Below are 13,010 nucleotides of genomic sequence, written 5' to 3' on the forward strand. Positions count from 1 at the left end.
TAAAAAAACATTTTATTCTGAATTCTAGAAATATATGTTTTTTGATAAAATTTATTTTAAATGGCCATTTTTTTAACTGGCAATCATGGTTTATCATAAATAGTAAATATAAGACGTCATTTTTTTTATTAAAACGAAAAAACTGTAAATAATCAATAATTATAGGTAGGTATACCTGTTTACACCTCGCAACCCTAATGTTACGGCTAACTGAGAGCTGAAAACCGTAATTTTTTCAATTCTTTACATATTTTTGTTGAAATGACGTAAAAATTTATAAAAATATATAGTTGCATATTATTTTTGATAATAAATTATGATAAAATTATTTCGCTTATATACATTACATACGCTCATTCAAATTTATTTTTACCAAAAAACACATAACTGAATCGAGAACTTGTATGATATGTCACTTCTTAACCAACTTAAACTATACCAAGGAATACAAAGGTGCAACACATTCCACAGTCTATGTTAAAGTAAGCGTTACTCATGTTACGTGGACTAACCTTAACTATACCAGCTAATGTCACGCAACCCAGCTTAATTTTAGTTCAACAGAAAATGAAATAAAAATTATGTCCGAGGAATGTTTATTGCAATTAAATAAAGCATGAATATAATACAAGGCTAAATAATATAATAATTTATAATTTAATAACACCTAATACAAACTTACTAAAGTACAAAACATGAAATGCGAATTTTTTTTTAAACTAAATTTTTTATCAAAACCTAAATTAAATATGTACAAATACTTTCAATGCGATAACTAAATAATCACAATGAGCTAAAGAACGCATTGAATTTTAAATCAGATTGCATCTAAACAATACTAACTAAAATATAATACATATAAATAAGAATATGCATATACAAATAAATAAGTATAATCATTTGGTAAGTACGCTCGTCTCGTTGCAACCCACGTGTAATTAATCAATTTATAAAGGGAAATTAATACCATTATTGTAGTTGTGCACATTTTTAATTAGAGTAATCTGCCGTATAACGCGGTACCCTTATAACGTGTAAACGCAAAATCAAACACGGGCATTGTGCCATATAACGCGTGGAATATCCACATGCATATTTCTGTACTGTGAAATTTATCATGACTTGTACACTTCATAATAATTCGTCGCGTACTTTTGCACATGTGTCAATAATTATTGTGTTATTACAAAATTAAATTATTTTATTAAATTTGTGTATTAAAAACCTTAATAAAATAGTAAAACTAGGCAAAATATCATACAGCACCTATAACGTGTTTTCCTGTAACGCGGAACCACAAAGATCGTTATAGAGGGAATTAACTGTATGTTTAATGAGCGCGCTATATATAAATAGGAGCAAGTAAAAGTATATGGAACCCATGTTTATACTTACAAAATCAGTAAAGTTTTATGTTTGTGTAAATTTTTATTATGTTTAACTTTAATATAATCGTCGTGATCTATATTTGAATATAAAAAACTTATTTTTTTTTTTCAAATAATAAAACAGGATTTTATAAAGTGAGGTTTACAAGAAAAACATTATGATTTCGTATTACAATTTAGCCTGTCTGGTCGCCTACCAGTAGATAGAAATCTTAACCGCTGCCTTAATTATCAATGTTTATATTAAAATTATTCCTATTTTTAATAGAATTTTATAGGATGTAATCTAAATGAAGTCAATAGTACAATAATATACAATTAATATACACAACTAAGCTACACGTATTATTTGGCAAGAACCTTAAAAGTAATCTGGAATACATTTAACAAAATAATAAGATCACATTTTTTATAACTACCCGGGCGAACTGCGAATACTTCGCACGCACTAGAGACACTTTCGCTCTGAAATATTCTAAGAAAATGATAATAGATGGCGCTTATTGATGATCTTTAAATCCGCGCTACCCTCAATTAATAATACAACAAATTAGTTGGGTATAATCATGACAGTATACTCAACAGATTGCAACGTAAAATTTCCTCTATCTTTTTGTGAAATCTACAATTTTAAAGAATTTGAACACTTTAAAATGTTTGAACGCTTAAATTCAATAAAGAATTTTGGAAGTACATATCTCGGTTGACAAAAGAACTTTTAGTAACAATAAATAAAGATATTACCTATTTTATTAATGTTATCAAATCTTAGTATTCTAACGACGATAAAATGCACGCGGAAACACGTCTAGTTACGAATTAATATCATGATACTACTATAATAGTAATTATTAGTTTAAAAATTGTAAAATTAAAAAACAACCCTTCACAATTTCCTACCGTAACACCATCGAAGCTATAACAAATTGTTAAAAAAAATACATGAATTCCTACGTCAGTATTCAAAAACTTATATGAAAAGTATGAAAGAAAAGCAATTAAATGTATCGTGTTAAAAATATGTATTAGTGAACAATATTTAAATTAGTGTCGCCTTATTCTGTATGTAGACTTTTGTCGAAATGTAATAAAATAAATGAAGAACTGATATCAACAAGCTGACATGGGCCTATTTATAATATTATAAGCTATGAGAAAATTGTTTTTATTTATACAATAATAAGTTGAAAAAACTGCACATTTAAATGAACGCAGTGGTAGGACATTAAATGCAGTATGCTTTAAAAAAATTTGGTTAGTAAGATTAAAAACCGAACACTTCCCGTCCAAACGACAAATGTTATAAAAAACAGGCAGTAGGTCCTCGAAAACCGAAGACATGAAAATGGAATAATCGAAAGTGTTGTCTTAGATTATTTAAATATCTTTCTCTCATTGACTTAATAATTGAAGATAAATGTAACATTATAGTTGATAATAAGTAAGAGGAGGATTGAACAAGATATTGTTGTGGTTATTACAACAAATTCACTTGAGATCCACTTCATCCGCAAGAAGATCTTCGCACTCCTTTTCCCATTTGTCATCGCCACTCTTTTCCGCTACGACTTCGTACTCATTTAACTCCGCCTCCAACTCTTTCTCCCATTGTTCTGAAATTGAAAAGGAAATTGTTTAGTTTACTGTACAGTTTGTGATAAAAAATAATATTTAAAATTTTATACATATTATAGGTAAAACATATTGTTATTGTAATGTATTTTTCCATATTTTATGGTTCATGCAACATCTTCAAATTTTCACGTATTTGATAACTGGAAAACACTTCAAAATTGCTTTCAAAATTCAGAGCTCTCAAACGAAACACCGTCACAATAAACTCTTTATGCATAAGATTTAAACAGGAATTAAATATGCACTTTATAAACTTTATTTCTTTAGAATTACTCTTACGTCATCAAATATTTTAAGGCGAGATATTAATTTTTAAAATCGTATTCTGGGAATTTCAAGTAACTAAAACACCATCAGTGAGTTTGGATTTCACATAAAAGAATGGCTAAACCATTTTAAAATTAAATAAATTTAAATACTCACAAATTTTATAAAAGTCGCCGTAATGTTTTACCATCTAAAAATTATTTTGTCTTCATTTTCCCCTCGAATAGATTAGAAAATGACAACACCAATATTATTTTAGAATAATATAATTATTTCAATCATAATAACTAACTATAAATGCCGTTAAATACTATATTGTAATTTCACTAGACATCTCCCAAGTATTGACAATAGAAATTGTAAAGTTTACAGACGCTAACTGCATATGAAAAAAAGAAATGTTATAATAATTATTTAAAGAAACAAAAAAATTCATTATAAATGATACTGATCTGATACATTTAGTTTAAATCAACATAAATTATTCTGAAAGCAAATGAAAATATCTAATATTTAATAAAACAGCGACAGGAAATTAAGTTTTAGTAGGCCTGTATTCTATCACCAAGTTGGTTTAATACAATTAACTTCATCAACTACCCGCTACGTAACATTAAATATAAAGTATTACACAAACTAAGGAGACGTTACATGAATGTGTTGTCAGGTAGTTCAATAAGACGGCAGTATATTTGGAAATATTTAATTGACTGTCACCCATAAGTGATATGTCGCGGCTATATTGAGATTTTTAACACTAAAATTTAAAATCCTTAAACTTTTAACAAGATCGAGAGTATTTGTAACCATTATGTTAAATATCAAAAGATCTGACAACACAATATTCGCGTTTCAACATTGCCACGTGATAACAAAAAAAAAATTAAAAACTTTTAACCAACTTTGAGAAATTAAAAAGTTTATTCAAATAATGCATACGGGAGTTAAGCAAGCAGTATTCAAAGCAAGGGATTAAGTAGCAATGTTAAAACCATTACAAATATATATTTTTTAATCACTAACAAGTATAGGTATCGAGAGCTATTACATGAATGTAAGTAGTCGCCTTATATACTTATACACATATATAACATTAAGTTTACATAAGTACCATTGAGAATATTAATTAGACAAATACTGTGACTAACAGTTCACCTCAATAGAGACAAATAAATGCTACTACAAATAACACTTTCTAATCATTAAGAATTTCAACTAGTGACACATTGTAACTGCTTAAGCTTTAAGTCTGTGTTGAGAATTAGTAGAGTTGAAAACACTTAATGAAGGGATACATAACAATATATACATTCATATAGGGATAGGGACAAGAAGCTATATTGTCATATAAGAGTATTTTAACATCGATTACTTATGAACGACACACCATACAACAACAACAAGGATGAAGATATGACATTGGGATATATAATAGATTATAAACTTTAGATTTATAAACAAAAAACAATAAGACGCGAACAGCCATATATTTTTTATATAAATAACGCTCCAAAAATATGAGATCAACAGTGATAGAAATTGGTAATCTTGCAATGCCGAAATACTGACTAATATCATAATATCATCTAAATAAAAATTAAATCATAAATAATTAAATTTAAGTATTTCTAACAATAAGACTATGAGTTTAGGTATTTTATTTGAATGAACTAAACATCAATCAAAATGAATCCATAGAAATTAATCATTTCTCCATAATAATATACAATACTCATGTGACAAAGTGATCTGAAGAAAAACAATGACAACATCTAGTTACTATGTCGGCATTACAATATTTTAGATTAAAGTATATGAGAAAACATCTTTGTAGCGAAAATAGCTCCCACACAAGCATATTGAGCTTCATATTCGATCCAAAACAGATATAGAGGTAATAAAAAAAGCTTGTCGTACAATAGGTTTACCAGATTCCGCTGTAATAAAAGGTGTCAACAGAATACGTGAGTCTTGCCCGTATTTATAGGCTTCTTTGAAGTATTGTATGTAATTATTATAAGTTACATCCAATTTCAAACTTTTTATCCTTTGCAAGGCTAGCTTTAGTAGTAACTAAGTATTTCGAAAATGAAATATAACATTTTACTAATTTCATTTCAAAATAATACGGACTCTTGGTAAACCTACATGTAATTTAGTAAATATTTTTATGAAGAAATGAATACAGACAGTGACGCTACAAACGGGTTTCATAAATCAGCTTTCGCAAATGTTTCTTGGTATCCACGAGGCTCTTAAGCTGCATTCCAAAAAGATAAAAATATATTGATTACAATATTTTTAAAATATCTTTCATATGATGGAGTATCGTTGAAATGATGACAAATTTTCATAAGTCGAAGTGTCGGCGATACGCAAAATTAATTAATACATGCCAATAATACACAAAAAGATATTCTCAAAGTTGGTTAAAACTATCAATAGATATCAAGATTTATGAAAGAAAAAAAACTGATTAAATGATTTTTCTGGGATATATGAAGACAAAATAACGAATATGAAAACTAAAGGATTCGTGAATATAATGTAAATTAAAAAATATAAATCGATAAATAATTGACAATAAAGACTTGAGATCTATTGAGGAGGAATTATTAAAAGTACCCTTGATTATAATCCCTTAATTAATATCCCGTATAAAATATAAGGTATTCTGTATGACTATATGTCTTTATCTGCAAATGCACAAGCTTTTTGTGTAAATAAATTTCCTTCATTAATAGTAAATATCTAAAGCACCTAAAATAATTCGGCTTTATTTAAGAATTTAACAACAAATTTATTTCAATTCTTACCATCATCTCTATCAACTTTCAAGGATTTGATTCTTTTCTTGACGTCATCTATAGACTCTTGTGATGTTTTCTCGTTTGCAATTAAAACCCCACTAGCAGATTTAGGATCTAAATTTCAAAATAAAAAAAAATAAAAAGGATAAAAAAACATAAATACAAACTAGTTTACTTTTCATGGTGTGAAAATTGAATTTTGTCGACACTAACAAATGAAAATAATAATTACAGGAAAAAAGGTTAAATGAAAATCGAGGAATGCAACAGAACACTGTAGGACAAAATTTACTCAGCATCTTATAGTGATTTCAAATATTATAAACTACTGCATGACCCCAACAATCAAAATAATACAAGCAGTGGGCACGGATTATAGCCAACTAAAAGGAAACCTTAAACAAATTTCAAATAATCTGAATCGTTTATTAAGTTAGAGTCAAGGGATATTATTTCTTACTTAAGTTATTAATTTATATTTTAATTTTAAGGAGACATACCCTGAGAATAATCAGCGCTTCCTTGGCCTTCAGCAACCGCATCTGCTTCATTGGCTTGGCAGATTAGAGACACGCGGTAAAAATAGTTCCGCCAAAAGTTTTCCTCTGTAATACTGTAATAAATAACAAACATTGATATTTGATTAAATTGTAAACGAGTACATTTTTGCACGTATTAGAGGGCGCAAATCAGAGAGCTCACCGGATGGAAGTGAGTCTTCGACATGCAATTCAATAGCAAGCTCTCAAAGTGGGATAGCTTCCTGGTCAAAGGCCAGCCTTTGGCAAACGGCATGCAGTTCAGTATATTAGGTATTACTATCACTCTCTTGCAAGGTGATTGTTGCCCAGCCATATAATTAAGTTATTGATTTTTCTTAATGTAGTCATATATACCATATAAAGAACATCTGCTGATAAGCTTTCTGCTTGGTAACTAAAAGTAAACACAAAAACTAACACTTGGTAAATAAACACAAAAACTTACACTTTGGGCACAAGGTCGAACCGCATCTTCTCGAGATTGGGATCCTCTCCCATGATGGCTACCGCGACGGGGTACATCTTGTCGTAGTCAAAATCGAACTCCACACCTGCGGGCGGGGCACGGACAAAGTTTCGTCGATCCTGCAAATATTGTCATTTTATTTTAGTTTGTTTCGGTCTCGTTTGTATGTTAATTTGGTTCCTTAGCTGTTTCTTTGTTTATGGTGAAGGAAAAGCGAGAGTAAAGGTCACATGATGGTTAGTCATCACTGAAGCCCACCCTGCATGTATCAGAGTGTAGAGCAGTAACACAAATATGTCCGGACCAGCGCCTATAGAGTACTAGTATTCTGTGGAGCCATCTTGTAATATTGTCTCGCTTTTTTAATGAAACCTAGTCTAGGAGCCAATTTGGCTTTTACTTTCGACCGGTACTAACAATCACTTGAGGTGACGAGCGATCTACTTTTTGTATGGACTAGAATGGTAAGTGTAGGTCGCAGACCAAACTCTGTTACAACGAGAATATAATTTGAATCGAATGATTAATGCTACTTATGTGACTTCTTAGTTTACTACTGATGTCCAATTATCCACTTACAGTTGATAGAGAGAGGCATTCCTCTTTGAGTGCGGGCTCATTGGGTGCGCCGATCCATGGTGGCTGAGCTGCGCCACCGCCCTTCTCCTGCCCCTTTATGAACGCGTCCTGCTCGCGATTGAACTCGCCAAGAATGCTCTGCAAACAAAAGAAGTCTGTCAGTCTATATTCTATACTATCAGTTTGTCAGGTAGTGATAGTATGCCTAATTTCCATGATTTTTATTGCAGCACGGGATTATTTGTAAATCGACGTATGCGATACGTCGAAAACTAGGGTTTTCATGTGTATCTTCGACATAGAAATCATTGTCATAAATGTAGTGTTATATAACCAGTGTTTAATCGTTTTTTATAAATGAGAATACAAAAGGTAATTTTTTTGATTGATTGTCTACTTAGTAGACAATTCTTAACTAAAATTACATCTTGTATAATATTACTTCGACTCTTAATTATTTCTATAGCACTCCAGGGGCCGAATTAAACAAGAAACAGAGAAAATATTTCAAAAAAGAGCTCGTATAAATCATCTGTCCTACTGTTAGCTCGGCTATTTAATCTGATAATAGTATCTAATGAAATTTTCCCTTAACACCCCTGACGCGACGCACTTTAAATTTCTCCCTCAGCACAGGGAAAAGTTTTGGGCCGTTTGCCAGAACACCAGGGCCACAATAATTGAAATTATTTACCGAAGAACTGCCTGATGTTTGAATGAATGTTATATATTAATATATAACAATTATTATAGAATAATTTCCAAAGTTAAACAACCTCTGCTTTGAAAAATCATCAAAATTTATTCCCATTGCCGTATTATATATAAACGAATATCCTATGTTGCCATTTTGTAAATTAAATATATCTCTGTCACTTAACAGCACACAAAATTGAAACATTTTCTTAAATTGCGGAAAGTGTATGTATTAAATGAAAGCCTATATTTATACTTGATAAAATCATCTGATATGAAACTGATTAATGTTCTCATGGAACCGAAAAGCTTTTAACGTATCCCGGCCGGAGCAACGGTAATCATTATAATAGGCAATATATTAACGTCTTATTTTGTTATTATCTCCTTTAGTTGAGATATAGAATACCATATTATTGTTGTCGTTATTAGTAGTATGTTTTAACAGCAGACAAAACATATTCCAACTTAATAGTATACAAAAGGACAGCAATTTTATTTGGAATATTTTACGTTTCAATGTTACGAAGATTTTTTACACATTGAGTTTAAATCATATTACACCCTTAGGTTGAAAGTCAGTCAAAATCTTTGTGTTACAGCTATGTAAAATACATGGAGAACTAATTAGTATCATATTATATTAATAAGACGCCATGCCACCGAGGTCTGGACGGGATAAGTCATGGTCAAGATCGCTATCAAGAAGAGGCATACATCCAATTCAGGATTACCAAAACCCTAAAACAATTACGATGAAATGAAACATTTCAACTTTATCTGACAATCAGAGTAACATGAAAATATGATCTCCACTTTTTTATACCATCGACCTTACAACGCAAAATAATAATAATAATAATAATAATATGTTTATTTCAGAACAACGTCCATATTTAACATTAAAAAATTAAATTGAATTAAAAAGCTTAAACTATATTAATCAATTTCTAATAATAATATTCAATAATAATTTACTATTAAGTAAAAGATAGAGGCTGTTTCAACCACGTTTTAAAAATTAAACTAGTAAGTAGTCTTTCCGCCACATTTTCGATAATGCTATTGTTACACCTGACAACTCCAGCCATGAAAGATGCAATCCGGTTTCTCTGATCAGCATTAAATGAGTTAACCCTAAATTGAGTATACATCTCAGTGACGCTACGAAACTAGAAACGTTTTAACCCCATGAGATACCGGTAGATATTATTGTACTCATAACTCAACTCTTATGGGACTTGTAATTAGTTATTTATAATTATCATTAATACCTATATATTCGCAATGCAAATAATACAGACAGCCAGTTGAGGTGAGCGGGCACGGAGTACTGAATGCTCGACGTTTATTAGGGCATCTATGGGATAAAAAGTCCATGACTGGTCCATACCCTACATATATATATACATAGAGATATATATCTCTACTACCGCCTATATCACTAGAATCACTAACACACAATACTTTTGACTGTTCCTTTTTATTTGATCAAAATTCATTAGCATGCGAAATAAAGAGCATTTCCAAAAACACCACAGTTAAATTTTAACACTGGTTATATTCAATATATGCAACCAGATAATAAATGAATAATAAAAGAACTGTGGGTTCACAGGGGTATAACATAAAAAGATAACGCGATAAAGCCTTCAGTCACGCTAGAATGGCCGAGCGGACATTACGAGGAAAGTTAAGAGTTTCGAATACTACAGATAATTGTTATAAAACTTTATGCATTACACTAATTTTAATAATATTAAATATAGCCAGTTAAAATTTATATAAAGTGTCTTTTTTTTGTAAATAAATAATTGCTCGATAAAGATGTCTTCGATACGCTCTAGATGAAGTTCTTATTCAATACCTACGTCAAGAATTCCACACAGCACTCTCTAATAATACGTGAAGATAAATGAAAAGAATTCTTCAAGTAGAAATCAAGTTATAGGTTTTACTCCGTTTTTCTAAAATCTAGTTTTCATCAGTAGTCGACGTTTTAAGGTCCTAAGAAGCATCCCTTTTTTTCCTTTCCCTCTTTTTGGGTGTTTAATTATTTCTTGGATTAATGATGGAATAATAGTTCACCTGTGTATGTAATACCATCATTCGTTAGACTAGACGTTGAACTAACACTTTCCCCACTATTTCACTGAACCATACGGCATCATAACGGTAACACGGACAATCTCCCGGTGGCAGACTGAGCAACCTGTAAGGGCGGGGCCGGTTTGTTATGCAGTGTCACTGCCAAACCTGTGCTAAAGAACATCCCTACCACATACACTACCTACATCTAATTGGTTATTAATACCTTAATCAATATTTTATCCCATCATGAATAAGCACGACGATCTTCTTCATCCAGATATTGTTTAAAAAATCATAAAAAAATCATCATCAAATCATATTGTTTAATAAATCAACGAACAGAACTCAAGTGAAAAAGAATACAAAGAGGAGTACCTATATCATGTAAACACTGCTAAGCGAGATAATAAACGTAATATAAAAGCACTGTGGGTGCAAAGGGGTACAACATAAACAGGGGAGGAGCGTGCGATAAAGCCTTCAGTTACGCTAGAATGGCCGAGCGGACATTAAGAGGAAAGTTTCACAACAGACGAAAGAGATTTAAATCCTGCAGATAATTGTTACAAAACTTTATGTTTTACACAAAAACACGCATCGGGTTTGCTGATATTGAAAATTATGGCGTTTTTGTAACATGGTCAGAATATAATAAATAATATGATTTGTAAAAAGATGTTAAACATAATGGTTACATTTTATAAAGATCAACGAGAGATTTAAAAAATCATCGCATATCATACAATATTACTTTCGTAGATCAATTACAAAATGCACTTTACTTAGAAAATAAAATCTTGATCTTTTATATAGTCGTGGACCCTCATGGGAATAGACTGAAGACGCGTTTTTGCCTTCGCGATATGGTGGTGGTGCAAGTGCAAGTTACTCATCCCCTGGTCAGCATGAGTCGATCCTGGAGGAGCTCAACATCAAATAACAGTGAACAGATGTCCACAGCAAGCATGAAGAGAGGACTATAGTATTTTAGGCAGATCACACATGGAAACCAGCCCACAATCAAGAGAAGCTCATTGAGATAATGTTAAGGACAAGAGCCAGAGGTCGAAGCCTGAAAAGATGACCTGATGAGAAGGACAAGCACCTTGGCTTCCAAAGCCAGTATAACTATACATGCAGCCACCGGTCAGTATAACTCGGCGACAAGTTTTACACAGGAAATAGCAATCGAAACCATCGCGATGGTTAGCATTGAGTGCGCGACTAGAGGGAGAGAGAAAACCAAGCGAACTATCGATTTTTCTCTATTCCTGCATCTATGCTGAGTTTTCCGTTGTCAGCTCTTTTGCCTCCACTTTCCGATGGGATAATAAGCGTTTACAAAAGAAAAGGGGAAAGAGTTATAGATATAAACAGAATTAACGTTAAAGGAGCACGCCCTTTTTTTTAACAAAAACCTTTTATAAAAATATGGCGACTACCAACCATATACTTTAAAATTACGTTTAAATTAAAACAACCAATGTACTCTACAACATTTTGAAGTGAAACTATTTGGCTAATAGTAACAATAAGTTACACTATCTTATTTTTTGCTTTCAACGCAGTATCATCCATCATCATCCCACACTAGTGGGAGGCTCCTTTGCACAGGATGCCGGCTAGATTATGGGTACCAACGGCGCCTATTTCTGCCGTGAAGCAGTAATATTTAAGCATTACTGTGTTTAGGTCTGAAGGGCGCCGTAGCTACTGAAATTACTGGGCAACTGACACTATACATCTTATGTCTCACGGTGACCAGCGCAATTGGAGTGCCGCTCAGAATTTTTGGGTTTTTCAAGAACCCTGAGCGGCACTACATTGTAATGGGCAGGGCATATCAATAACCATCAGCTAAACGTCCTGATGGTCTCGTCCCTTACTTTCATAAAAAAAAATCCTTCATTCTCGTATAATAACAGTAGAAGAGCACCATTTGACGGCACCAAGCTAAGATTTATGAACGGTATGGTATTGGATAGCTTAGCGATGACATTCGTTATGTTAGTACCATTGCAGAGGCGTGATCTCCGAAGGCGCATGTTCGAATCCATTGTCTTTGAATCGTTTGTTCTCTAAATTTTCCACAAAAAAAGTTGCTTACGAACCGTGCTGTGGATGAGGAGAAAAAGTTAAACCAAATATAGCTATACCAGAATCAATTACCTGCTGCAATATAATAAATCCCTAACCGATAGGATTTAGGGATCTTCAAGTTTAGTGCATATGTCTTAAGTGCAATGTTTCGATTACTAAAATAGACACATAGAATTTATAAAGCAATGGGCCAATGGCACAGTTAAATAAGATCCGAATTTCTACTTTTATGATTAATTTTTATTATACAGCCACCGCTGAAGATGTGGACCGATGCGATATAAAAGTCCCCCGCCTGCGGCATCACTTAAACGCTAACGACCAATGAAAGTCTCGGATGGCAGTCGTAAATGTGGTGAGCCAGTAATGAGCATTGTTATCACTAGTATAGAATACATCTATAGAATAAATATTTTAGAGTAGTAATCGACACTAA

General features: G+C 31.9%; 1 protein-coding gene across 7 annotated transcripts in view; it reads right to left on the bottom strand.

The window, feature by feature from the left end:
* Positions 1-597: 597 nt before the first annotated feature.
* Positions 598-13,010, bottom strand: part of LOC126975594 (synapse-associated protein of 47 kDa) — a 39,434-nt gene continuing 27,021 nt past the window's right edge. For 2 of the 7 annotated variants that reach the window (XM_050823549.1, XM_050823548.1), the window contains exons 6-10: positions 7,688-7,825; positions 7,088-7,227; positions 6,601-6,713; positions 6,107-6,214; positions 598-3,001 (exon numbers count right to left, since the gene is read on the bottom strand). In XM_050823549.1, coding sequence (XP_050679506.1) covers positions 2,877-3,001; positions 6,107-6,214; positions 6,601-6,713; positions 7,088-7,227; positions 7,688-7,825 — 624 coding nt within the window. In that variant the 3' untranslated portion in view covers positions 598-2,876. Of the gene's footprint in view, positions 3,002-3,540; positions 5,551-6,106; positions 6,215-6,600; positions 6,714-7,087; positions 7,228-7,687; positions 7,826-13,010 lie in introns of those variants that run through there. The other 5 variants (XM_050823550.1, XM_050823551.1, XM_050823553.1 and 2 more) reach the window with 4 other exon arrangements.

The sequence above is a fragment of the Leptidea sinapis genome, chromosome 36 (assembly GCF_905404315.1).
Source record: "Leptidea sinapis chromosome 36, ilLepSina1.1, whole genome shotgun sequence".
Classification (NCBI taxonomy): domain Eukaryota; kingdom Metazoa; phylum Arthropoda; class Insecta; order Lepidoptera; family Pieridae; genus Leptidea; species Leptidea sinapis.